The sequence below is a fragment of the Mesoplodon bidens genome (genome assembly GCF_964165515.1).
Source record: "Mesoplodon bidens genome assembly, chromosome: 20".
In the NCBI taxonomy this organism is placed as follows: Eukaryota; Metazoa; Chordata; class Mammalia; order Artiodactyla; family Ziphiidae; genus Mesoplodon; species Mesoplodon bidens.
Window position 1 is genome coordinate 20,396,377 of NC_138181.1, and position 26,841 is coordinate 20,423,217.

At 48.6% G+C, this 26,841-nt stretch overlaps 1 protein-coding gene across 1 annotated transcript in view; it reads left to right on the forward strand.

The window, feature by feature from the left end:
- Positions 1-11,259, forward strand: part of PRAG1 (PEAK1 related, kinase-activating pseudokinase 1) — a 48,453-nt gene extending 37,194 nt beyond the window's left edge. Inside the window, exons 5-6 of the mRNA XM_081221174.1 lie at positions 2,316-3,055; positions 9,997-11,259. Coding sequence (XP_081077300.1) covers positions 2,316-3,055; positions 9,997-11,163 — 1,907 coding nt within the window. The 3' untranslated portion in view covers positions 11,164-11,259. The remainder of the gene's footprint in view (positions 1-2,315; positions 3,056-9,996) is intronic.
- The last annotated feature ends 15,582 nt before the right edge of the window (positions 11,260-26,841 follow it).

Consider the following 26,841-nt stretch of genomic DNA (forward strand, 5'->3'; position numbering starts at 1 on the left):
CTCACCGCTGTGGCCTCTCCCGTTGCGGAGCACAGGCTCCAGACGCGCAGGCTCAGTGGCCATGGCTCACGGGCCCAGCCGCTCTGCGGCATGTGGGATCCTCCCAGACCGGGGCACGAACCCGTGTCCCCTGCATCGGCAGGCAGACCCTCAAGCACTGCGCCACCAGGGAAGCCTCCCAATCAGTTTTTAAATGAGGAAATTCAGCCGAGTAAGATTGACAGCTTACATCAGGGTTCATCCCGCTGTGCGCCCTCAGATCAGACGAGAGGCAGAAAGGGATGTGTTGAAAGCGTCAAGGAGGGCTGTAGGGGGAAGCCCAGGAAGACAAACCAAATAAGGGGGTGGGAATAAGCATAAGGCTTAAGGAGGGGACTAGCTATTGAAACTGATTTGTCAAAAACCTCCCCGGCCGGTTGGACGGGGGACCCAGGAGTCCTGACCATAGGCAGGCTATCCCTGTCTGGACAGGGAGACTGGAGGCGCTGAGTAAAGTGTTGACCGGGATTCTGATCACCTCTGCCTGCCCCCTCCCCAACCCTTATCTTCTGCGTGTTGATAATGCATCTCTTTGCACAAACCTGGTTCCCAGCTCCTGTGTTCAATTAGCTGCCTTTACCAACTCTGTCCTCCTGGGGGCTTTGCGCTGGAGCTTGTACCGTGCAGGAGACCCCTGCTGTCACTTACTGATGCTGGTCAGTGGGGCTGAGGCACAGACATCGGCACCTGAGGACATGGTCATCCACCTGGCTCCCTCCTGCCTGTGGAGCACCCCCAAGTAAGGAGGCCCCCGTGCTGATGGGAGAGGCTTGGTGCCCGCCCATTCTGTCCCCCTTTGGCTGGAGAAAGCAGAGAGGGACTCAAGCAGAGACAGCTGTTACCTGTTCAGAAGCAGCCCTGCAAAAGCCATGTGCCTCTGAGTGAAGTGACACAAAGCTAACAGACAGTTTGCTTCCTTTGGGGCCTTTCTCCACTTGCCTCCGGCCTCTGTATTTGTTGTGCGTCTTGCATCTTGGTCGTCCTGCTAAGGTGGGAGGGGGTCCAGAGAGGCACTATGTGCCCCGCCCTTAGGCTACATGCACAGTCAACTAAATGAGGGGCAGACATCATAACTGCATATTTCCTTGAATCTGAGACCCATGTTTCTTTCACATTTTAACCTTCAAGATAATAGGATGTATTTTATAATGTATGGATACAGTTAATGTTTTTTTTTAATCCCCTTAAAAGCTGTTATTAAAATATTGGGTACATCTTTGAGTCCGTTCTTAGAATGAAAGAAATGAGTATTATTTTCAATTGGCCCTTTCTTGTCTCTGATGTCAGTACCTTTTCTTATATATTTTTTACCTGAACTCTTGTTTCATTGTGAACTCTCCATTTCATACATTGATATAAAGAGTAAGTCCAATCTTCGCTCTTGTCTCACCGTCTGTGACATTTCTGAAGGTCCCCATGCTCTGCGGAGGCCTGAGGCAGTGATGGAACTTTCCCCAAATCACATCAATATCCACATGCACCTCTGGGAACTGTGGGGCCTGGGAACCACTCACTTTCCCTTGAGATCTGTTTCTTCTTATGAAATCACATTCTCTGCCTTCTGAAATGTCTGTGGGCCTGCACTGTCCCCAGGCCATCAGGGCATTTGTCAAAACTCAGAGAATTACACACTAAAAAGGAGGAATTATACTGTAGCTAAATTGTACCCTCTATAAACTGACTTTTTAAAAAAATCGAGCCAAGCCACACATGTTCAAGTTTGTTGGTGCTGTTGTAACATTGTTTGCAAAATATTAGAAGCAACCTAAGTGTCCATGCACGGGGGACCAGTTAAATAAATTATGGTACTTGCATATGATGATACAGTATGGGATAGCTTTTAAAAAGAATTAGGTAGACCTGAACATCATCTGATGTAGAATGTCTCCAAGCCATAGTGGCAAGTGAAGAAAAGGAATACTGCAATCAGTGGGCACGGTTTGCTCTCCTTTGTGTAAGTGTGTGTGTGTGTATGTGTGTGTTTGGGTTGTTTGGCAGATCTCCAGAAGGATGCATGGGAAATTGCCAGCCATATTTCCTCTGAAGAGAGGGACTGGGCGCTCAGGAACAGGATAGGAGGAAGACTTCATTGGCATTGTACACCTTTTTTTGCATTTTGAGTTGTGTTCATTGTGCATATGTTGTCTCTTCAAGAAATAGATAAAAACAAAATAAAATAGATTGCTTTGATGGAAAGAAAAAAAAAAAGGCCCACAGGACCCTGGAACTGAGTGGCCTGGGCCCCCGGTCTGATGGTTTCTGTTTCTCTTTTTCAGGTCCATCATCTGAGCTGACTCACTCGCCCACCAGCAGCGGGAAGGAGCTCTTCAGCCCTGTCCCCTTCCCTTCGGGCTCCACTGAGGATGTGTCCCCCGGTGGCCCCGTGCAGCCCCCGCCTCTCCCCCAGAAGAAGCTAGTGAGCCGGGCGGCCTCTTCCCCGGATGGCTTCTTCTGGACCCAAGGCTCCCCCAAGCCAAGAACAGCAGGTCCCAAGCTGAACCTCAGCCACTCGGAAACCAACGTCTGTGTCCATGACGAGCCCCACTTCAGCTACTCCTCAGGCCTCGGCAGCCGCCACCAGCACATCTTCTCTGCTTCTGAGCCTCTGGAGAAAACGTTCAAAGACAATGGCCCCTGGGGCCCAGCGCCAGGGCTGGCGGACAGCCAGAGCCTGCAGGGCAAAGGGGTCTCCTCGGCTGCGGCCTCCCAGCTGAGCGTGTCCAGCCAGGCCTCGGCGGGCAGCGCCCAGCTGCAGCTCCACAGCCTCCTGAGCAGCATCAGCAGCAAGGAGGGCACCTACACCAAGCTGGGAGGGCTCTACGCCCAGTCCTTGGTCCGCCTTGTGGCCAGGTGTGAGGACCTCTTCATGGGCGGCCAGAAAAAGGGGCTGCACTTCAGCGAGAATAACTGGTCCCTGTTCAAGCTGGCCTGTAACAAGCCCTGCTGCGACTCGGGGGATGCCATTTATTACTGTGCCACCTGCTCCGAGGACCCCGGCAGCACCTACGCTGTGAAAGTAGGTACCAACCCCTCCTCCCATTCCACAGTGCCGCCAGCCGGTCCTGGCTGAGGGGGGCAGCGCTATGGCTGGGGAAGTCATTTCCCCTCAGCCGGCTCCCGGAGGAGGGTAGTTTCCAAAAAATGCTCGGTGGGCTTCCCTGGTGGCGCAGTGGTTGAGAGTCCGCCTGCCAATGCAGGAGACGCGGGTTCGTGCCCCGGTCCGGGAAGATCCCACGTGCCGCGGAGCGGCTGGGCCCGTGAGCCATGGCCGCTGGGCCTGCGCGTCCGGAGCCTGTGCTCCGCAACGGGAGAGGCCACAACAGTGAGAGGCCCGCGTACCGCAAAAAAAACAAAAAAAAAATGCTCGGTGATCTCACTCTCTGCCTGGCCCAGGACGTGGTGCGATGTGATTTGTACAATGAATAGAAGGTTCATTCTGTGCATTCAGGAACGAACCTACATGATCGAGTTGGATTAAGACAGTTGCCTTTTAATGTAATGGAGAGTTCATTCATTTATTCAGCAGGTTTCTATTGGATGCCTACTATGAGCCAGGTATTTTGTAAAGATCTGAGTATATAGAGGTGAACATATGGTTCCCGTGGAGCTTATAATCTAATACGGGAGATAGGCAATTAAGGCATAGTTCTTAAAATAGAGCCAGAAGGAGAGTTAGACCCAAGCATCATCTTGAACAGTAACAGTAATATTATTGATAGAGCAGTCAGTGTACAACTAGACTCTTGGATGGGTGTGTTAACTACACGACCTCAAATCCTCACAGGGTAGGTAGGTGTTACAGGTGGGGAATCTGAGGCTCAAAATGATTAAGTAATCTGCCCACAGCTGGCAGGTGGCTAAGATGGATTTGAAGTCTTCTTTGTCTTATCTCAAAGCCTATGCTACCACCCTGTCAGTTAAGAAGTTCTGGGAAGTTAAGGGACTAGTCCAAAGTAACATAGCTCTTTAATCATTGGCCCTGGATCAGGGCTGTTGCTAGCACGCCCCATTGCTCTTTTGGGCACAGCTCTGAGTAAGCTGGTGGAGCTGTCTGAATCCATCTGGCCCCTCTGGTGGCCCCTTTTCTCATTTTCTTTTGGCGTCCCTTGAGTACCTGGTGGTCTGTGGTCCTTCTATAAATGCAGGCTTTTGTGAGGAGTGAGAAGGGAACCCTGAACTCTTTTCTGCCACCACCTGCCCCAAGAGGTTCTTTTATTTCTAATTAGAAAAAATGCAAACAGTGAACTAACATGAAATGGTCTTGGCGGGGTAGCTTCCTTCTTACCAGTAAGATTTTTTTTAATACTATGATTATTAGCCAAGGAAAATTGCAGTGAATTTTACTGTGAGATTTTTCTTTTAAAAAATTGGTGACACCACCATAAAATATAGATTGGGAACCCCTGATTTATTTGTTCAAGGGGCTCTGTATAATTACTCGCTGCCTTCTTGCAAAAAAAACTAGGCAGAAAGGTAGCTATTAGGAGGATCCAGTTCATTGTCAGAAATCAAGGCCCCAAAAGACTAGATAGATTTTTGAACTTCATTGCCTCTTTATATCTGAACTCAGTAGCTACTCTCTTGTTGAGCTACCCTTCCTGGTCACCCCCCCAACCACAATTAAAAGAAAAAGAAACAACCCCAGCGTTTCCCTTCCTATTAGGAGGGTGCTGTATCCAGTAAAGGAAGAGTGAGTAGACCCTCCAGAGAGCTGGACGTGGTCAGCCTGGTCATCGCTGGTGGCCCAGAGCCAGGGGTCTGTATCCATGCAATGAAAGGGATGGAAATTTGAGCCCCTTGAAAGTCAAGGGGATGGAGGTGCCTTTAGGAAGTTCTTTGCTTCTGACAACCTAGTGGACCTGAGAAAGGGATCTGTGAATAAGGTCTCTGCTTCCACCCTGAACATTTCCTGTGTTCAAGTGCATGTGTTACTCTCCCCCGTCTCCTTGGGCTGGACCTGGGCGGCTCCTTCACTGTCAAGAGACAGCTGACTTCTCCATTTTGAGGAGGAAAGAGCCTGGTGGGACAGGCTTAATCCCTCTTGCCCATGGGGTAGAAAGTGATATGGCCCAGGGGGCCACCTGGTGCAAGATCTGCCGCTGGATCAGAACCTCCGGGCAAAGGGGTTTGGTTTTTATATCCATGATGGTGATGTGCAACTTGGATTCTAGGACCTCCTGTAACAATGTAGAATTAGCCAGTTCTCCGAAGAACAGTGCAGAAAATTCAGCATTTCCAGAGGATGTTAAAAGGCAGCATCGTTCATTGCATTCGAAATGTAAACCATAAGGAAGCCAGTGATAGACCTTGGTCCTCTTAAGGAAGAGAGTCCCCGGGGTCTCCTCTTTGATTTTGCTGGAGCCTTGGCAGCTCAGGGACTGTCTCTGTAATGTGTGAAAAGGAAATCTGGAGAAGAGCTTCCAGTATTCAGAGTCTGGGGAACAACAATATCTATTTGCAAATGTGCCTGGCCTGGTGGGGAGGGGAGGGGGCGGGGCATGGAGCATCCTTCCACACTGCTGTTCCACTTCATTAGTGCTGATCCTAGATGGAATACAGTCATCTGAATCAGCTGAATCCCCAGGAGTGGGGAGCGGGGCTCCTTCCCGCACCGCCTGGCTGTGGCTGAGCTCATTTCATCCATGCCTGGGAAGCAGGAGCTTCAGTTGCAGGCTCGCACCTGCTCGGGCTGATGCTTGTCCCTGTGTTTTGTCGGCTTGGCACCCTGTAGCCACGAGGAGGTGAAGCCAGCTTGTGTAGCCCAGCTCCACGAGTGTGAGGAGGGAAAAAAAGCCTTAGTTGTGTGTGCTTTCGAAGCTGTTTCATGCCTCAGTCAGCCAGAACTCCGGTAATTAGGGACCTGTGCTAAGCAGGCTGGGCTTTTTTTATTTAACAGACGTGACTTAGCCCAGATTTTCAACCACGAGTCAGGCCGTGGCACCAAAGTTTAAAGTGAGACTTGGCTCAGTGAAACGTTTGAAATTTGAGCTGAACCAAAGGCCTTTGTGAAGGTCTTGAGCCAGAACTCAAGCACAGACTCCCTGAAAATGAACTTGGGGGGGGGCGGTGAGGGGAGATGGGGTGGAAAAGAAGCCGTCCCCTCCCTTCGCCCCCTCCTCTCCCCTCACCTCTAATCTGACACTGTAGAATGATCTTGGCGGCCCCGCCCAGGGCTGCCCCTCTGGATAACACACGCTCTGTCCTTTGTTCGAGGCAGTGAGGAAGCTGCAGGTCTTGCCAGAGGGACCAGCTCACTGATTCTGAAATGCATCCAGGCCACTTGTCATTCACTCTCCTCTTTCATTTGCACCTCTGTGCGAAGTGCCTGGAGCTCCCGAGGAGAGTGTTTGCCGGGCCCAGGCCTTTGATACCCTGGAGAAAGGGGATCCTTGGAAACACATCCCAGGCCCCGGCAGCTGCACCTTCTGGGTTTGTACAGCCAGCCAGCTCTGGAATTGCCCAGCACCACCACACGGCTACAGCCGGACCCGCAAGGGCAGTCACCATAGCAACCTCTCCCAGTGGGTGCTCGCCTGGGCAGTGTGTTGAAAGCCACACCTGTGTTGTATCCTTTAATGCTCCCAGTGGCCCTGTGAAGAGGGACACTGCCCCTGAGATACAGAGGAGAAACACACTTGGAGATAAATACCATTGATCTTCTGTATTCGTGGATTCTGCGTTTGTGAATTCGATGCTGAAACTTACTTGTAACCCCACATCAATGCTTGGAGGAATTTGGAGTTCATTACTGAACTGGCACACAGTGGGCGGGGGCGGAAATCCGGGTCATCCGACTTGCAAATCTTCAGCTGAGGTGGCACAAGGGGACCCTCCGCCTTCTTGTTTCAGCTCTTATACTGTACACAGGTGTACTTTTTGTGTCTATTTAGTGCCTCATCGTCATACTTTTGTGCTTTTCGTTGGTGATTTCGCTCTTTAAAATGGCCACGCTGAGTGCTGAAGTCCTGTCTCGTGTTCCTAAGGTCAGGAAGGCTGTGATGCACCTTTGAGAGGGTGTTAGATCAGCTTACTTCAGGCATGAGTTACACTGCTGTTGGCTGTCAGTGTTAGTGGATCCGCAGTATCTATGAATAAGGCGTCTTTAAACAGAAACACACACAGTATACAGCAAGGTTACATATTGATAAGTTGGTGAACATCTTGTGACCAGAGGCTTGCAAGAACTTCACATTGTATTTCCCCAGGAGCAGTGGTTCAGCATTCATGCATTCAGTGTTTGTGGCTACTTAATAGAACATAATGACCACAAATAACAAGAATCAAGGGAAAGTTGCCAATGTTTGCAGAGTTTATATTTAAACTAAGGTCCTTTTCACTCCAAAGCCCATACTTTTCACCTTTAGAACACTTCTTAGCTGTATAATCTAGGGCAAATAATTTAACCTCTTGAAGTCTCAGTTTCCTCCTCTGTAGTAGCATCTACCTCATTGAGTTGTTCAATGAGATTTAACGAGACACTACGTGACAAAATGCTTTGTAGGCATGGTGCAAGAGTTCGGTATGTATATGTTGTAGTTGAGAAGCCCTCACTGGAGGGGATGACATCAATATCCATGGATGGCACAGCAGATGGGTCCATACACAGGGGTTGATATTTATATGTAAAACTGTTTTTTGAGGACCCCTCCCAAATTTCCTTTAGTGTAATAGTGTTCCAGAAGACTGCCATTTAAAAACTGAATACAGGGCTTCCCCAGTGGCGCAGTGGTTAAGAATCCGCCTGCCAGTGCAGGGGACACGGGTTCGATCCCTGGCCCGGGAAGATCCCACATGCCTCGGAGCAACTAAGCCCGTGCACCACAACTACTGAGCCTGCGCTCTGGAGCCTGTGCTCTGCAACGAGAGGCCACAACAATGAGAGACCCGCTTGCTGCAATGAAGAGTAGCCCCTGCTTGCCTCAACTAGAGAGAGCCCATGTGCAGCAATGGGGACCCAACACAGCCAAAAATAAAAACTGAATATAGCCGGGTGTGCTCAGATAAGAAAGAGCCTGCAGCAGTGCCTTTTAGGCATGCATTCTGAAATCACTTTTGTTAGTAATAGGAAGCACTGTCTGGGATAAAATGTACTTCCCTTTTATTTCTATTCTACTTCTCTAATAGAGGGATCAATAAATTAATGTGTTCTCTCCCCCCAACCCTCCAATTATCTTTTTAAAAGTTTTCTCAGAAGCAGAGCTCTTTTATGCCAGGTTTTATGCTGAGCTTTGTAGAGCTGCAATATAAATAAATCTCTTTGAAAAGGTACTTGCAACAGAACTTCTAAAAATGTCACCTGTAAGCATTGTGGTGCTCCATAAACACTGCTGTACTCATCTGAGTGCAGCCATGCAGCACCCCAAAGGGTTATTTTGGGATTGTTTGCAGAATGATATTTTATAGATGGAGGCGAAATGCCTTTCTTCTTAGGATTATGCACTCACTGATCCTTACCTTTCTACAAAGTACGGCTGGGGTTGCATCATCTCCTTTTGAGAGGGGCACCCACAGACCATATACCGTCCCTTTCAGTGTAATTAGAGGGATATTGAGACCTGACAGGGGGCCATTGTGTCTGGCTCAAGACTCTTCAGTTGTGTGGCCACCAGATGAGGGTTCCTGTTGCTCAGGATCCTTAGGTGGCAGTCGCTGTCGTTAGTACAAGAAGATGTAGAAGAGGTGGGAAAGACACTGGGAATTCCCCAAAGGAGCTTGAGATCATCCGTCTGTTTATTCCCACCTCTGGTTCAGAGGGTGCCTTTGGGCCCTCTGGGTTCCCTATTCTCTGGAGAGCTTTCTGTTTTCTTTCAGCTGCTCTGACTCACCCTTGTAGGAAAAGCTCGTGGCTTCCACTTAGCGGCTCCACTGAAATCAGCCCAACAGGTTGTGCCAGCTGGTAGGCATGGCATATGTACCTGGATCTAGAAACTAGGGCAGCCTAAGAGAATTTGACCAAGTCCTAGAGGTTTAGGGCCTGCATCTGCCCCCAAGGTTCCCCAAGAAGGGAACATCCCAGGAGTCGAACACATCTATTATAAGGTAGCTGCCAATTCAGGTGTGAGGGCTGGGGAGTGAGGCTGACTGCCTGTGTAAGCTCTTATCTGGCTTCCTGAGAATTTGTCCAGCCTACACTGTGGGCATGGGGACGTCTTCCTACCAAGGGAACCCGCTCTTGCTGGGTTGTATGATAATTTTAGGTTTAAGTTATTAAGAAATTGCCAAACTGTATTCCAAAGTGGTGGTACCATTTTACATTCCACCAGCTATAAGTGAGAGTTCCCATTTCTCCACATCCTCATAGACACTTGCTATTATCATTTTATTATAGCTGTTCTGGTGGGCCTCACCTGGTCTCTCATTGTGGTTTTGACTTGCATTTCCCTTATGATTCATGATGTTGAACATCTTTTCATGTGTTTATGGCCAATTATATATTTCTTTGGTGAAATGCCTGTTAATATCTTTTGCCCACCTTTTGATTGGGTAATTTATCTTATTACTGCATTGCAAGAATTTTTGGTAAATTCTGGATAGAAATCATTTTCCTGGATATGTGTTTTGCAAATATTTCCTCCCACTCTATTACTTGTCTTTGCATTTTCTTAGTATCTTTTGAAGCATACAAGTTTTGAGTTTCGGTAAGGTCAAGTTTGTCCCTTTTTTTCTCTTATGGACCATGCTTTTGGTGTGGTATCTGAGAAATCCTTGCTCAACCTAAGGTCTCAAAGATTCTGTCCTGTGTTTTCTTCAAAAGTGTGTATGGTTTGGCTCTCACATCTATGTCTCTCCATTTTGACCTAGGTCTCTGGGATCCATTTTGAGTTAAACTGTGTGTACGGTGTGAGCTATGGGTTTAAGTTCACCGTTTTGCATGTGGATATCTAAATGTCCCAACACCAGTTGCTGAACCGAATGATGGCTCTGGCTCTTTGACCTCACTGCCCCTTTCCCCCGCAGATCTGCAAAACCCCTGAGCCCAAAGCAGCCTCATACTGCAGCCCTTCCGTGCCCGTGCACTTCAACATCCAGCAGGACTGCGGCCACTTTGTCGCCTCGGTGCCCTCCAGCATGCTCACCTCTCCCGATGCGCCCAAGGACCCCCTGTCTGCCCTGCCTTCACATCCCCCCGCCCAGGAGCAGGACTGTGTGGTGGTCATCACCCGAGAGGTACCCCACCAGACCGCCTCGGACTTTGTGCAAGACTCAGCCACCAGCCACCAGTCTGAGCCCGAGGTTTACGAGCGGCGCGTGTGCTTCCTGCTTCTGCAGCTGTGCAACGGGCTGGAGCACCTGAAGGAGCACGGGATCATCCACCGGGACCTGTGCCTGGAGAACCTGCTGCTGGTGCACTGCGCCCCGCAGGCCTCCCCGGACCCCTCCTCCGCCACCTCCTGGGGCCCTCCCACCGCCGTACCCCCTGCCCCTGCCGCTACCCCCTCCTCTTGCCCCTCTGCTGCCCTCCCAGCCGGCGTCACCCCCACCCCTCCGGCTGGCCCCGCCTGTCAGGGAGGGCCCGGCGAGAAGCACCTGCCCCGACTCATCATCAGCAACTTCCTGAAGGCCAAGCAGAAGCCGGGCGGTACCGCCAACCTGCAGCAGAAAAAGAGCCAGGCCCGCCTGGCCCCAGAGATTGTGTCTGCCTCCCAGTACCGCAAGTTCGACGAGTTCCAAACGGGCATCCTCATTTACGAGCTGCTCCACCAGCCCAACCCGTTCGAAGTGCGGGCCCAGCTGCGGGAGCAGGACTACCGGCAAGAGGACCTGCCCCCACTGCCCGCGCTGTCCCTCTACTCGCCGGGCCTGCAGCGGCTCGCGCACCTGCTGCTGCAGGCCGACCCCATCAAGCGCATCCGCATCGGCGAGGCCAAGCGCGTGCTGCAGTGCCTTCTGTGGGGACCCCGGCGGGAGCTGGTGGAGCAGCCGGGCACCTCGGAGGAGGCGCTGTGCGCCACGCTCAGCAACTGGATCGACATGAAGCGGGCTCTGATGATGATGAAGTTCGCCGAGAAGGCGGTGGACCGCCGGCGCGGGGTGGAGCTGGAGGACTGGCTCTGCTGCCAGTATCTGGCGTCGGCGGAGCCCAGAGCTCTCTTACAGTCGCTGAAGCTCCTGCAGCTTCTGTGAGGCAGCCCCCGGCCGCCGTGCTGCCCCCAGCCCGGCCCTGCCTTGCCTTGGAAACATCTGTGTCTCCTGGGAAATGGTACAAATGACTGTTGTACTTGGATGTAATATATATATATATATGTATATATATATATATATATATATATACATACATATATATATACATATATATATATACACGTAAGATATAAATACAAAAGACTGAGGATGTCACTGCCCACCCTGGTCTGGCCTCCTCTCCTCCCCTAGTCTTGAAGTTTTCCCCTACAATTGTGTACATTTCTAGCTTATTGCAAGGTCCTGAGGACAGTGTGGCCAGCAGAGTGAAGCCTGGACTCTGGTCTCACTACCCCATTATGGGCTCTCTTTACCCTCTTGTCAAGTGGCTATTTAAAAAAAAAAAAAAAACCTCCATTTTTAATTAAAATTTTCGGTTGACTCATGAGTAAAGAAAGCTCTTTTATCCTCAAGTGCACAAGTGTGTTAATACCTTTGGTGGGTAAAATTGTTTTTAAGCCCCTGAAGCAGTGGCTTCAAGGCCACCTGAACTGTCCTCTATCTTACACTTCTCGTAAGATAGAGCAATAGGCTGCAAGGGTCCCAGGCATGCAGAGACCAGTTAATCTTCCCTACTTGTCTCCCCACCTAACAAGTCTCTTAGGAAGAATTCAGACACAGCTGGTGTGATCCCAGAATTTCAGAATTTAATCCCACTGCTTGAAATCCATTTCCAGTTTGCTAAAGCTGGTTGTCATTTGTATCAGAAGCCTGGCTCAAAGCAGAAGCCACCCCAGATGGTTCAAATGACAAGACCTTAACGGGACCACTTACAGAGTCGTGGACAGGGTTAAGAGAAAAGCTAAGGATGATGAGGCAAAAGCAAGGGCAGGAATGGGGAGGATTCACTCAACCTGTTTCCCACCTGTCATCCCTAGGCCAAGACCAGTGAGATGCCAGACAGCAAGGGGACCTGGGTAATACAGTCTGCAGGATTGGCCTCCCTGGGCAGGGTCGAGAAGAATGGATGGAGGGCTAGGTGGAAAACAGCCCACTGTTACTGCTGTCCTAGGTAAGGACAGGGCAAGAATAGAACTCCAGTGTTCCCACTTTCAGACTGCTAGTCCCCCTGCTGTTCTAAGCTCCTTTGGCTTTCCATTTTCAAAAACTCATTCAAAATACTTCTAAAATACTCAAAATTAGGAAGCAGCGGATCTTTCCTCCTCAAAACTGGACTCACAAGAAGTCACTAAATAACTCATTTGAAGGGAAACAGCCCAAGACCCTTGTATTTCTACCTAAAGAGTAATCTTCCAACTTGTGAACTAATTTCTCACACCTTGTTAACAACTATGGACAATTTTAAAACAAATGCAAAGATCTTAATGAATGTCCTAGAAATCTAGGAATGTGGCTAGCAACCAGGATGGGGAAATCTCCCAGGTCACCTTCTGCATATTAATTTCACTCCTTTTACAAGCCTTCCAGCCTGGGACTCCAGGTAAACACACCTATACTTCCAAGCATCTGAGGTGAAACCTGGGGCTTCGGGGCACATTTGTCATTTCAACTTCTGCTTGAGCATTGAGGGAAGAAGTGGCTAAAACCAGCTTCCAACTATGTTTGTACAAGAGAAAGAGTTTTGAACATGGAAATCATAATTCTCCATAGGACCTGTCTGTTTCAGGGGGTATTATTTTGTCAGTTGTTTCTTTCTGGGAATTTTCCAGGCAAACCCTCTGCCTTCGATTTGCTGTCTTTTGCTTTCTTATTCTTTCTCACTCCAAATAAATAAACAATGGAGAGGGAGGAAACAAATATTCTGCCGGGGAATGCAGCGCTATTTGGAAATAAAAGTCTCAAGAGGCACATTTTAAACCTCTGAATTAATTGCACCTTTTTTATATGCCACCCACTTCAGGAAAAAAAAAAACGACTGAGATGGTAGAAAAGGTTTTAGGAACCAAAATGAACCCAAAAATAAAGGTGGAAAGAAAAGGAACTATAGCAATAAATTCTAATTGAGAAGAATGATAACGATCAAACATAAAACTTACTTCTGAGCTGTCCACCAACCTAGAAAAGTAGAAAACAACCAGTTGCAGAATTCGTGTAATTTTAGGAAACTGTTCATTGAGAGGAACAAACATTTCCCGGGTGCTTGCTTTTGAAGGGACTTTGCCAAGGATTTCCTTGTTTGAAGGCATGGAATAATGTTCCCAGTAGCACATAAACAAAATAACATTTTTCTAGATAGGGCAATTTCTTCTATCCACAGTTGGTGAAATCCAAGTGTGGAGTGTTCAGGCCTCGTTTCATCAAGGTGGTTCTGCAGGGCACTGGCCACCCACTCATCCCCATGGATCCACCTCTTCCGTGAACGGTAAGTCACGTGGCTACAAATATTAGCTTTGGCAAACAGCTTCATTCACACAAAATTCAGGGGCTTGATATAACTCTTTTTTTGTTACCCCAAAATACACCTGAGATGCATGGCTTTACCTCACAGAAGGTTCAAGCACCGAATGGATTAAGTCCAGAAACAAAAGTTTCTTCCACGGACTGAGGTTCAGAAATAAGCAGGGACCTTTATATGATGACAGTGTTGTAACATCTGGCTATTTCATAGTTCTGTTATCTGTGAGTTCATCTCCTTTTTTTCTTGGCTTTAGACCCAACTACTGGTATTTAAATCTCCAGGTTTTTTTCCCTCCAACTCTAGTCGCCCCCATATCCTTTCCACATTGTAATTTGGGTTGTTAACGGGCCTTTCCCTTTCTCATGCCAAGATGTGGAATCGTTCTCTTTCCTGTAGGCGTTACGAAGCAGGCATCTAAATTATTATATCCTTGCCAGAAGCAAGATAAGCACTTCAGAGTTGATTTATTTATCAAAAGACATGGCTCAGATCTAAAAAGACAGGGCTCTGGGGAGCTGTAGTTATCACTGTGTGACACATCCTGGTTTTCAAAGGCTTGGGGCTGGAAAAAGCTCTTTTGTGTTGCACACATGTACACAAAACAGTTATGAAGATTTTGAAGAGGGAAGACACACGTTACTTTAATGACTTCTCTGAAATGTGTTCTTTAAATATACAGCCAATAAAGGAAGCAGCCCTTTCCCACTCTGATGAATGTCTATAAATCTTTGAAGATCTAAGGATAAGCTCATTAAATCTCATTAAAATAGTAGATTTATAACGTAAAATCTGCTTGGCATATTTAATAGAGAGTGAGGTAAATGGAATTGATTTATTAGAAACCAAAATTTAAACCAACTGCTGTCATTGCTAAAAATAAAAGACAAGAATAAAACATCTAGGGTAAGTTCTATGGGACAAAAGTCTTGACAAATTAGTCTTTCCTTCTCTTTTCCAATGCTAATTATGTGGTTAATGACAGTCAAGGAAACCTACTCCGGGCAAGAGATGTCTTTGGATAACCTGTGCCCTGGAAAGGAGGTCATCTTAAGGAAAAGAGTCCAAATTAACCCGAACACAATATCATTGATGGAGGGGGAACTGGGGATGGGCCAGAACTTCCATGGTCAGTTTGCAACCTTACTGGATTCTGGGTATTCAGTCTTCTCTGATCTGCATGTTTCCTCCTGGGACTTGACTACATCCATCCCAACTTCCTGGAGTGGCGGAAGCAAAGTCAAGTTTACTTGGGGTTTTTCTGCATGCCAGCAAGCCAACTTGGTATTGGGCTATCCCAGTAGGACTCGAACATGTACACTTATCACATATTGTGAATGCTGGATTCAAATCTTTCCAGATCTTTTACCAGAAGTGATTATAGCTATTTCCTACAAAAACACTGTCCTGAACACCGGTTGTGGTTAGACTACCAAAACATTTATGTATGGTATTGGGACCTAAAAGTCATTCTTCAGACTCCTGACTTGATGCCCTATCAGAGCTAATCAGGCATGGAGACAGGTTAAGGGGACTGAGCATGGCAACTGAACTCTTCATCTAAGGGAGGAAGAGAAAGCAGGAAATGAGAAGACAAGATTCAGAGACAAACCACCTGTTTTATCACTTGCCTGGATGCAGCCCGGAGGACTTCCCACAACCCCCAAAAAGGTATTCTTGTGTCTTAGTCCAGTAGGGCTGCTATAACAAAATGCCATAAAGGGTGGCTTATGACAACATAAATTTATTTCTCATAGTTCTAGAAGCTGGTAAGTCCAAGATCAAGGTGCCAGCGGATTCAGTTCTGGTAATACCACACTCCCTAGGCCATATTTTCACTGTATCGTCACGTGGCAGAAAGGGCAAGGGAGTTCTCTGGGGTCTCTTTTATAAGACCACTAATGCCATTCATGAAGGCCCCAACCTCATGACCTTATCACCACCCAAAAGCCCCACCACCTAATACCATCACACTGGGAATTGAGTTTCAATGTATGAATTTTGGGAGGAGAGGGGGGTACACAAACATTCAGTCCACAACATCACTCTTGTCAAGACCTTCACTGGGATCATATGGACACTCTTCTGTTCTCAAAGAGCTCCAGCCATGTGGAAACTATAGAACTCTAGATTGTGTAGATTTCAATTGCCAAGTTTATAGCAGTTTCCTTTAAAAGAAAGACTTGGGACTTCCCTGGTGGCGCCGTGGTTAAGAATCCGTCTGCCAATGCAGGGGACATGGGTTCCATCCCTGCTCTGGGAAGATCCCGCATGCTGCGCAGCAACTAAGTTCGTGTACCACAACTACTGAGCCTGCACTCTAGAGCCTGCGAGCCACAACTACTGAGCCCACGTGCTGCAGCTACTGAAGCCCACGCACTCTAGAGCCTGTGCTCCACAACAAGAGAATCCCGCTCACTGCAATGAAGAGTAGCCCCTGCTTGCCGCAACTAGAGAAAGCCTGCGCACAGCAATGAAGACCCAACACAGCCAAAGATAATAAATAAATATAAATAAATAAATTTATTTTTAAAAATTGTGCCCTTTATTTATGTCCTTTCTTTACTGACCATTCCCATCACCATGATGATGGAAACAATTTTTGGTTTTCCTAAAGGAGTGACAGAGATCGCCTCTCCCCTACCCCTCAGTCTTATTGGCTTTATTTATTTTGAGAATGTAAAACATAACATGGAAATAAAAGCCCAAACTATTCAAAAAAAATATACTCAGAGAAGTATCACCCCCCCATCTCCTGTCGCCATCCCTCCATCGTTTCCACCCTGCTCCCACCCATCCTCACTGATTTCTTCTTTATCCTTCCTGTGTGCCGTGAACCAAATGAGCAGCGGCAAATATATTTCTTTTGTCTCACACAAATGTTAGTAGACTGGAGATGCAAGAGCACTTTGCTTTTCTCAGCGGTGTGTCAACAGAAGCTTTCGTTTTGTTTTTTTTTTTTTTTTGCGGTACGCGGGCCTCTCACTGTTGTGGCCTCTCCCGTTGTGGAGCACAGGCTCCAGACGCTCAGGCCCAGCGGCCACGGCTCACGGGCCCAGCCACTCCGTGGCATGTGGGATCTTCCCGGACCGAGGCACGAACCCGTGTCCCCTGCATCGGCAGGCGGACTCTCAACCACTGCGCCACCAGGGAAGCCCAACAGAAGCTTTCTTAAAGCGAGGAAGCAACTTGATCTCTCACTTGATTCAGAGAATTGACAGGGTTTCATCGCCTTCGACCCAGGTGTTAAAAACATCATGTGCACAGCCTGAAGAGTATTCATCCACCAAAGTTTTAAAGATCCCTTAACAACCCATTTCATTGCCACGGAGAGGTATGGACTGTTTTTCCTCCCAGATAGAAATCCTGAGGTTTGCCCCAAACCGCAGTCAGCATTGACAGCAGACCCCTGAGTTTAATGATGAATTTTATCCTTGACCCTCACTCCTCTCTGGAGTGGCACTGCTGGTTCTTGCACTTGAAACCCAGCACTTCTCTGATAAGCTCTGCCTTGAGCCCATACCGCAAAGTCGACCTGCTGACCATGGCCAGGTCACAGAGGAAAACATCCACAATGATCTTCCAGAAAGAGCGTTCAAAGAGGGAAAAGACTGTGCTACTCTGCGGCTTGGCTTTTCTGTGGCTTTTCCCTGACTGTAGACAGTGCCATGTAAGCAACAAGAACTCCACTAATGGAAATTGTTTATGGAACTTAGAGTTAACTCTTCAACAAAAGGAGCCTGATGCTGTTGGTCTTGGCTGAGCTCAGCATGAGTCATGCACTGTTTCAAGTACCTGACTGACTGTGGACAGAATGAAGGGGCTCGCTGGCTGTTCTGCCCAGTGGAACAGCTCCACATGGAAACAGGGACTGGGGGAGAGAAGTGGGGGTGGTGAGTGTGCGGGCCATGCTTCCAGCGCAGAAGGCACACAAGGGCACAGAGCAGAGAGAGCCTTCTCGGCCAGTGCCGACTCTATCCCCGCAGCTGGAGCTGGCAGCCTCCTCCCAGCTATGAATCACACATTTGATTGCAGCCCTCAGCCTGCAGACAGCCCCGAGCCAGCTGCTGGGCCCTGCCTGATCGTTGGGCAGCCCCCTTTGTTTCAACTCTGGAAAGGCAGCAGCCAATCGGAGAAAGCATTGGAATGAAGAAAACCAAGGGCATTGTGACATGGGGATTGATGTCCTTTGGGTAGGATAACCATTGCTGAACAATGCCCAGCTCACATGTGCTCCTACAAAGGAGCTTTCTCTGGGAGCAGTTTGCTGAAGAGTCAGGATTATCACCTTCCAGGGCACAAACCCTGGAAAGGTCTGGAACTTCTCCTCTGTGGTACCTCTAACATTACCATGAAGGGAAAGAAAGGCTGTCGGAGAGAGACACTTAATATCCCTGGAATGATTCTGTTAAGAGCATGTCACAAACCCTGGGAATGCTACCGCGGAACTCTGTTTGCTGTCAGTGTGTCTGTAAGTGGACACCCCAATGTTTAGTGAACAGAAACTGGCCATGTACTCCAGGTTCTTTGTCCAGCTTTCACTCACACACCCCTGTGGTCTGAGCACCGAGAAAGGAATGCCTTCATCTGGGCAACGTTTCATTCGTGAACTCCCTGGGTTGTATAAACAGAAGTTTCTAGTTTGGTGTCTAATGAAAATATTGGAAAACTATGAATGACATAATAATAGTCTCCTTGTTTACCTGATTTCTCTGTTCCAAAAGACTTCAAGTCCTGGTGTTTGAAATATCATTTTACCTCTGTAGAACATTTCTCTGTTGTATGTAGGAATCAAGACAGGAAATCTACATTTTAGGAGGATTGGCTGCGTTGGGTCTTCGTTGCTGTGCGTGGGCTTGCTCTAGTTGCGGCAGGCAGGGGCTACTCTTTGTTGCAGTGCGCGGGCTTCTCATTGCGGTGGCTTCTCTGGCTGCGGAGCATGGGCTCTAGGCACGCGGGCTTCAGTAGTTGTGGCATGTAGGCTCAGTAGTTGTGGCACGTGGGCTCTAGAGCACAGGCTTAGTAGTTGTGGCGCACGGGCTTAGTTGCTCCGCGGCATGTGGGATCTTCCCGGACCAGGGCTTGAACCCGTGTCCCCTGCATTGGCAGGTGGATTCTTAACCACTGCGCCACCAGGGAAGTCCCTCCTGGGTCACTCTTGAACAGCTACTCTTGACTCACTCCTGGCTCACTCATGGAGAGGCGGGTCCTGTTTTTTTATCTCATTGTAATAAAAGTGGCGATGGAGTATACAGAAACCCCCACTCACTGCAACTAGAGCAAGCCTGCGCGCAGCAACGAAGACCCAACACAACCAAAAATAAATAAATAAAACAAATTTAAAAGTTAAATTCAAAGGAACATTTTACAATTTCTCTGGCACATCATGCCAACACTGTCTGTCCCTCTAAAATGTGTAGGAATGAGGTGGGTAGTAACAGATGCACACAAGTTTTATTAACACCATTTTCAATTGAATTACCTTATATGCACTCCCAGAGTGATGATGCCCCGCTCCGTGGTACCCAGAGGAAGACATTCTCTTTCCTCAGACCCTCTGCTCAGCCCTGACAGGTTGCCAAGCTGCCACACCGCTGTGCTGAGGCCTCGGGGGGTGAGGGGCCTGTGACGGGCACGTAGGGGATGTCCCAGGCAGGTACTCACATTGAAACTGCTGTGACTCCACAGTCACTCTCCTGAGGTGTCTCCCTACCTCGGGCTTGTCACCCTGGCGCCCAGCTCCAGGCAGGACAGCTGGACAGAGAGAGCAGTGTGGTTTCTTTGCCAGATGGCTCCAAACACCAAATTCCATTTTCTGCCCCGAACTGAGGCTCCCTGGGCAGAAAGGGAGCAAGAGTTTTCACACTTCTCAAGCTGCTTATTTTTCACTCTGCATTGGGAGATTTTTCTCCTTAAGGCTGAGTCTGAGTGTCATTGAGATGCCAGCTTGGTGGTACATAGGGTTTCTAATGAGGCTGTCCCAATATCCCCAGCACTGAACCTCTGAAATGGGGCTCAGGGCTGAAAGGCTGGATATGCGTCACCTTAGTTACTTGAAATAGAGAATCTCACGTGACTTCCTCTATATGAGGTGCATTTTTCTTCAATGCTTAGGTAAAATGTAGGATGAAATTTAATGAGAATCACCTGAATTCATAAGTTTACAAATCATTTAAATGTTTATCAGTTATTTTTAAGGAATACTGTTGAGAAAAAATTTCCATTAGGTAGTGCTCTGGGTTTCCCGAAATTCGGACCAGCTTTAAGACGCAATTCTATTTCCTGGCAATGGCCCAACGGTGCCTTCCCTTTGAGCTGCTTCTCAGAGTGATGTTCTTACAGCAGGAATTCAGTTTTCCAAAATAATTTCTCAGTCTTTCTGGCATAAAGGCTCCATGAACCTAGCCCAGTGTCCCTGACAGCCACACTTGGTGGAGTTCAGACCTATGCCTGGTTTCTGTCCATTTCTGGTCAGAAAGGTCTGTGAGCTCAATCCTCAGCAGATTATTTCATCAGCCTTAATAAAGGCATGTCAGGGCTCTGGCAGGAAGAATCTGGTTTCAGAAGCAACTTTCCTTTGAAAGTGCCAGGGTAACCGCTTCTACCCAAACCCATGAGGATCGCATTGCAGGAAGCAAAAATATGATATAGCACGGCATCTTGGCAGACAAGCTTCTTTCCTCTCCCCCCCAAAGCCTCCAAACAAATAGCTCTCTGGGGGAGTGATGTCTACATCAAAAGCTGCTTGTCGCTCAGTGGGCCTCCCAGATGGGGAAGTGTTTGCTTTAGCTGAGAATGACTATATTCTCTGCATCCGGAGTCAGGGGTGACTGCAACGGACTCTTTCTGGCTGTAGCCGGGTGGATTTGTGGGTGCCATGCCTTTCCCCCAGCTCCCATCATCCAGAAAGGGCGGAGGAAGTTAAGACAATACAAGGGCCCTGACAAGAACTGAAAGTCTCCAAAGTGGGCAGAGGCTGCCGCGTGTGCCATAAAGATCATAAAAACTTTTTTAAGCTTCTATCTGAGTTGATAATATCCAGCTCTTGGTAAAATCTGGCATCTTGCAGGATGCTGAAATTAGATTTTTTTTTTTAATAACACCGGAGAGGTACAAACATTTCCAACTCCTATTTAACTCACTCTTGCATCCATAGATTTCCTCAGGAAATTTGTCTGCATTAAAAAAAGTCAGTGAGGGCTTCCCTGGTGGCGCAGTGGTTGAGAGTCCGCCTGCCGATGCAGAGGACACGGGTTCGTGCCCGGGTCTGGGAAGATCCCACATGCCGCGGAGCGGCTGGGCCCGTGAGCCATGGCCGCTGAACCTGCGCGTCCAGAGCCTGTGCTCCACAATAGTGAGAGGTCTGCATACTGCAAAAAAAAAAAAAAAAAAAAAAAAAAAGTCAGTGAGGGAATTCCCTGGAGGTCCAGTGATTAGGACTCCATGTTTCCACTGCAGGGGGCATGGGTTCGATCCCTGGTTGGGGAACTAAGATCCCTGGCTGGAGAACTAAGATCCTGCTTGGCCAAAAAAAAAAAAAAAGTCAATGAAACATGTGACATGCCACAATCCTAGGGTGAGAAGTCATGTTTTCTCTCTATCAATCACTGAGCTGTAATGCAATCACTGTTGGATGCCCTGAGCCCTCAGTAATGTCCTCAAGTCATTGCTTTTTTGATTGATAGAAATGTGTAGCACTGTTCAGCAACTAAGAGCTATGCTAATCTCAGAAAGTTTCCCTAAGTCGCTTTTACACCCAGGTGAGAACCCCCCACTCACTTGTCCAGCATCCTTGTAAGGAACAGGGTAGCCATATGGGAAAAAAACAGAGATCAATGACATGACCATGTCCTGTGACTTTTATCCATGAGACTCATAGACACAAAGACAGGATTATGGGCTTAGGATGGGGATAGTCAGGGCTTGAAAAAAGTTATGTTCATTTTCTTAGAGCATTCTAAGGGCTGGAATTTGGATAATTTTCACAAAATTGTATAGCACTTTGTTTGCACACACACACACCTCTTTCAAACACATCTTTTTAAATCAGTAGTTTCTGGGCACCTTGTCTCACCAATTCTTGTTCAAATCCTTCAGGGAAAATGACTTTATCCTTTACATCTTTGACATCCTTCAGAACGTGACCCATGGGCCAGCAGCATCTGTATCCCTGGGAATTTGCTAGAAATGTAGAATCTCAGGGTCTACCCAGGACCTACTGAATCAGAAGCTGCATTTTAACAAGATCCCCATGTGACTTGTTTGCACATTAAAGTTTGGGAAGTGCTGCTGTACTCCTTTTAGTTCTCTAGATCCCCAGGCTATAAGCAAAATACTCAATTATCATACAAATGCTTTACTTTTAAAAAACTTTATTTAGATATAATTCACATACTATACAATTCACCCATTTATAGTGTACAGTTCAATAGCTTTCAGTAAATTCAGAATTTTGCATCCATCACCACAATCAGTTTTAGAACATTTTTATTATTCCATAAAGACACCGCCACCTTAGCCATCCCTTCTCAAGAGCCCATTCCTCCCAGGCCCGGACAACTCCGGAGCTACTTTCTGTCTTTATACTTGCAGTTTCTTAAAGCCTGGTTAAAACTACAGCTTTCCTTTTTCCGTCTCTCAAACACGACCTCACTATTAGTAATCACTTATAAATATGTTTATTTTTTATAATCAGTCCATTTAAAATCTTTTGGGGAAAAATTTAGCCCAGGGGTTACCTTAGAAGATAATCTGTGATGTCTTTTCCAGTTCTGTGGTTCTCCAGAGGCTACTTCCCTTTAAATAAACAAATGATGACTGAGTCTGTTTTGTAAGCAGTGAAGGTTTCCGCCCTTTCACAGATGTCAGGAACTTTCTTATTAATGCAGGCCCAGCATGGTACCTGGACATTTAGCCTGGGAATTCAGGGATTTATTTTTCCTGTCAAGTTTTAACTGTGACTCTTCATTTAGACAGTCTGGCAGTATGTTGGGGTTTGTCTCCTTGGACAGTTGGCTCACTCCAACCAAAAAGGGGACTGAGCATGACTGTTGCCTTTAAACACCAGCCAGACCCAGCTGAGGACCGTGTACAAAGGACAAGCCATCCTGGCTCACTGGGCGACTCTAATCAGAGGGACACTGATGAGAAGTAGTATTAGAATCTGGCTGTTTTGACTGGAGCCCTCTCTGTGGTCCGTGGTCCTGGGGTAGCATCTGAGTCGTTCTTTTCTGTGCTTTGTAAGTGCTCTGAAGGCCTTGTTTTGGGGCAAAATGAGGAGGTACGTGATTAGCTGTTAATAGATACAACTATTCTTTTAACTTATGATTAAAGCTATTAAAATATATGAATGGTTAAGATCTTCTACTGCCACTATTAGCAATTACAGTCACTAAAGCAGAGCCTCTATCCTGTTCTCTTTCTTACCATCATTCCTTCGGAGTATTTATCCTCAGTCTTTGTGTTGAGCTGAAGCACTTCTCCAAGAGGTTAAGGCTTTCTCAAGGTGGCTGAATGGCTCACTGTAGCAGAGACTCTTTGGAACGTTAACATTCATTTTCTCCTGACACTGAGTCCCTCTACACTACCCATTGGTTCTTTCTTTTTTTTTTTTTTTTTGCGGTATGCGGGCCTCTCACTGCTGTGGCCTCTCCCGTTGCGGAGCACAGGCTCCGGACGCGCAGGCTCAGCGGCCATGGCTCACGGGCCCAGCCGCTCCGCGGCACGTGGGATCCTCCCAGACTGGGGCACGAACCCGCGTCCCCTGCATCGGCAGGCGGACTCTCAACCACTGCGCCACCAGGGAAGCCCTGGTTCTTTCTTCTTTCCTCGTCTCACATGATCTTTCTCTCTCACCCGCTTTGGCTTTTTCTTGATTTCCACCTTCCATTAGTGGGGAGACATTGACACTTGTTAAAATACTGCCCCGAGAGTTCCCCCTCCCATAAGAATTTCTCAGCTGACCCACCCAACCTGTCTAGGTGGTCAGCCCTCAGGGGACACCATTCATTTCCCTTCTGAGTCTGCCCACCTTCCCAGGCAGAACTCAGACCCGAAACCTTAACCCAGTAGTTAAAACTCAGAGAGGAATGTCTCCACCTGGTCTCCGCACCTGGTCTCTCCCAGGTGCTCCAAATCCTGCTTTGGGATGACTGAACACTAGTGATTTTTTTTTACTATAATGCCACCACGTCTAAGTGCTTATGCTCCTTCTGTGTCTTTTGGGGGATGGCAAGACATACAATTAACTCCATTTCAAAAAAGAAGGGAGCTGGAGGGCATCAAAGTCACCACATCATCTGGTTACACAGGACTCAGTGAAGGCCTAAACCTTTAGCTTTCTTTGGAAGTTTCATCTGAATCAGATCTCATTATGTCCTTTGGGCCAATCTACATTTTTCCATGGCCCCTCTGAGGGCTCCGTTTTCATGCCTGAACTGGAATTTTCCACACGGACTCCTGAAGATGGAGAAGAAACTCCCCCAGGCGGCCCCCACCCCTGTTTCCGCACGGCCATCTTTGCCTCCTGGTGTCCTTTCCGGCCTGGCTGAAGGGAAGGGTCCCTTGGCAGCCTCTCTGCACCACACGGGTGCCTGCGACCGAGAAGATGTCTTCTTGTTCCACAAATGATCCCTGTGGAGCAGAAGCCCTGAGGCCCAGCTTCTCCCCTTCCTGGTCCGGGGACGCTCAGAGAAAGCTCGGTCTCGCGGCTCTGCACAGAATCTCCCTCCGTGGGCTTCCCTGGTGGCGCAGTGGTTGAGAGTCCGCCTGCCGATGCAGGGGACACGGGTTTGTGCCCCGGTCCGGGAAGATCCCACATGCCGCGGAGCAGCTGGGCCCGAGAGCCATGGCCGCTGAGCCTGCGCGTCCGGAGCCTGTGCGCCGCAACGGGAGAGGCCACAACGGTGAGGCCCGTGTACCGCAAAAAAAAAAAAAAAAAATCTCCCTCCGTGTGGACGGGCCAAGGCCTCTGGGAAGGCGTGACCTGCCCGGTTCCCAGGAAAGTGGGCTCCTCGCAGAAAGAGGGGGTGAAGGGCTCACAGGCCGCTCAGGAAGCAGCGCCCTGGGTGCCCCGGCAGTGGGCGAGGCCGGGGCTGCCGCTGAGGTCAGGCCGATGGAATGCTCTGGAACACCCTCCCGGTCAGAGCAAGAGGTGAGTCAGAGGGATCCAGACGCCGAGACTTAGAGGCGAGCAAGTCTGCACACCGAGCGCCAAGGAAAGGAGGAAGCTGGGCGGCCCTCCTCCCCCGCCAGGTCCCTCGCTCTGCTCTGGGCCCCGGGGTGCGGGCAGGGGACTCAGCACAGGTTTCTTCCACCGAGTTCCACACTCCCTCCTCTTGGAACAGACTGAACGTTTGGTTGCTCCTTGGATGGGTTTGCTCTTCTGGGCTCCTTGGCAAGGAGTGGGAGGAAGCCGCTTGCCTCTACCTGCCACGTCCACGGGGAGGGAAGACGCCGTTCTGTTGAGGACAAGGCGAGGCTGTGCCTTGTCCCCCGCACATAGCAGGCCATCAATGACGTTCGCTCCCTGGGCTGAGAAGTGGGAGGTCTGCTCTTGCACCTCTTTCCAGAAGTGTCTCCCATCAAACACTTGCAGGGGCCCATTTTCTCAACAGAATGGACTGGAACTCAAGACAATTAACTCACAGATTCAGAAATGGTACCCATGGGCTCAGCGCTTCCTAAGATGGGATCTAGCAGCTGAGAGAGGACGGCAGAGGCCTAATTGCAGCACCCGGCCTGTGACTTTAAAACAAGTATTTTTCACAGAGGTGCCACAGGCCTGAGACAGGACCCCGCCTTGAACTTGAGACCTCGGACCAGGGTGAGGCTGGGGGGCCCGAAGCCTGGAGCTGAAGCAAGTAGGCTGCTTACAACACTGAGCTGGGGGCCCCCAGTTCTGAAGGGCTCTAAAGTCACCGCCGTGAAGGACGGCGCCCAGAGACAGGGAAAGAAGCGGCACGTGGCTGGCGAGGTCAGCTGGTGCCCAGCTCTCCGTGCTCACAGCACTTTACGTGCTCCATTCTCAGGCTCCCTCACCCTCCTGGGAGTGGCCAATTGCAGAGTCAGGAAGGGGTGAATGGGGAGCCGTGAACTTGACCTCAGTCATGTCCAGCCCTGGGGGTGAGGTGTAGCAGCCCCAGCTGAACTAGCCAGGTAGACAGAGGTTGGCAGGGTACAGCTGGGTCAAGTGCCTCATTCACAGAAGGAAGGATATTGAATTCTTCCTAACAATTTCTTGTTCCCCCTGTTCTCCCTTACTTATTACCATCTGGCAATATTTTACTATCCTGTACTTACAGGGAGTTTTCGGACAATCTCACCTCTTAGCAACTTTTCTCCTCTCTCCTCCCTCTGCTGTCATTCAGTCTGTCATGTAATCACCATTGGTTTGGTTTGGTTACCGGGTGCCAGGCCCTTTAGCAGGCCTGTAGATAAAAAGTCCCAGCCTTCCAAGGGCTCACTTTCAAATTGGAGAAATAAGCCCAGTTCATCATGAAGACCTCAGTAAGTTCTGTGCTGGTGGCAACAGGAGGAAGGGTTGGGACAAACGGTCAGGGCCCCTGTCAGGGAGATGGGGGGAGGGGAAGGCTTCTCGGAGGCTAGTTAGGACCATGCTGCGAGCTGGGTCTTGAGAGGTGGAGGATGGTTTTCCCCAAGAAGGAAATGGTGCTCATTCTGAGAAGAAGGAAGGGATGCACAAAGGCCTGGGATTTGAGAAGCATGTCACGTTGGGTGAGTGATCGCAGCTGAGGGCACCATGAGCTGGCTGAAGTGACAGGGGACCGGGTGAGTGGGGGCAGGAGGGACTTCCATTTCTTGATTCTCCATCAAGCCTTGAAAGGCTCATACAGTCCCTGAATTGGGAGGAGGCTGTGGGGAGCAAGGGGCACCTTCCTCTCATTCCCCCTCATCCTCTCCGCCTCTGGGATAATTTATTCATACATCCCCCTCTTCTGGATCCTGCCTCACTTGTCACAAATCTGGCTTATCCTTGATTTGACTCTTAAGCACCACCTACCCTTCCATTTTTGCCTAGGAAGAGATGGAAAAGCTGAATGAGATTAGCCAGTAAATGAATGAGAAATCAACCACATCAGGAATCCTAGCAAAAGCGCTAAACAAAAGCAGGAAGGATATTTCAAAGGAAAATCCTCACATTGGAAGTAGGGAGACAAAAATAAAAAAGAGAAAGGGAAAAACAAACTTAGGTCACCTGTGAAAACCATTCAGTTAGCTAATGAAAGACAGGATATGACAAAATG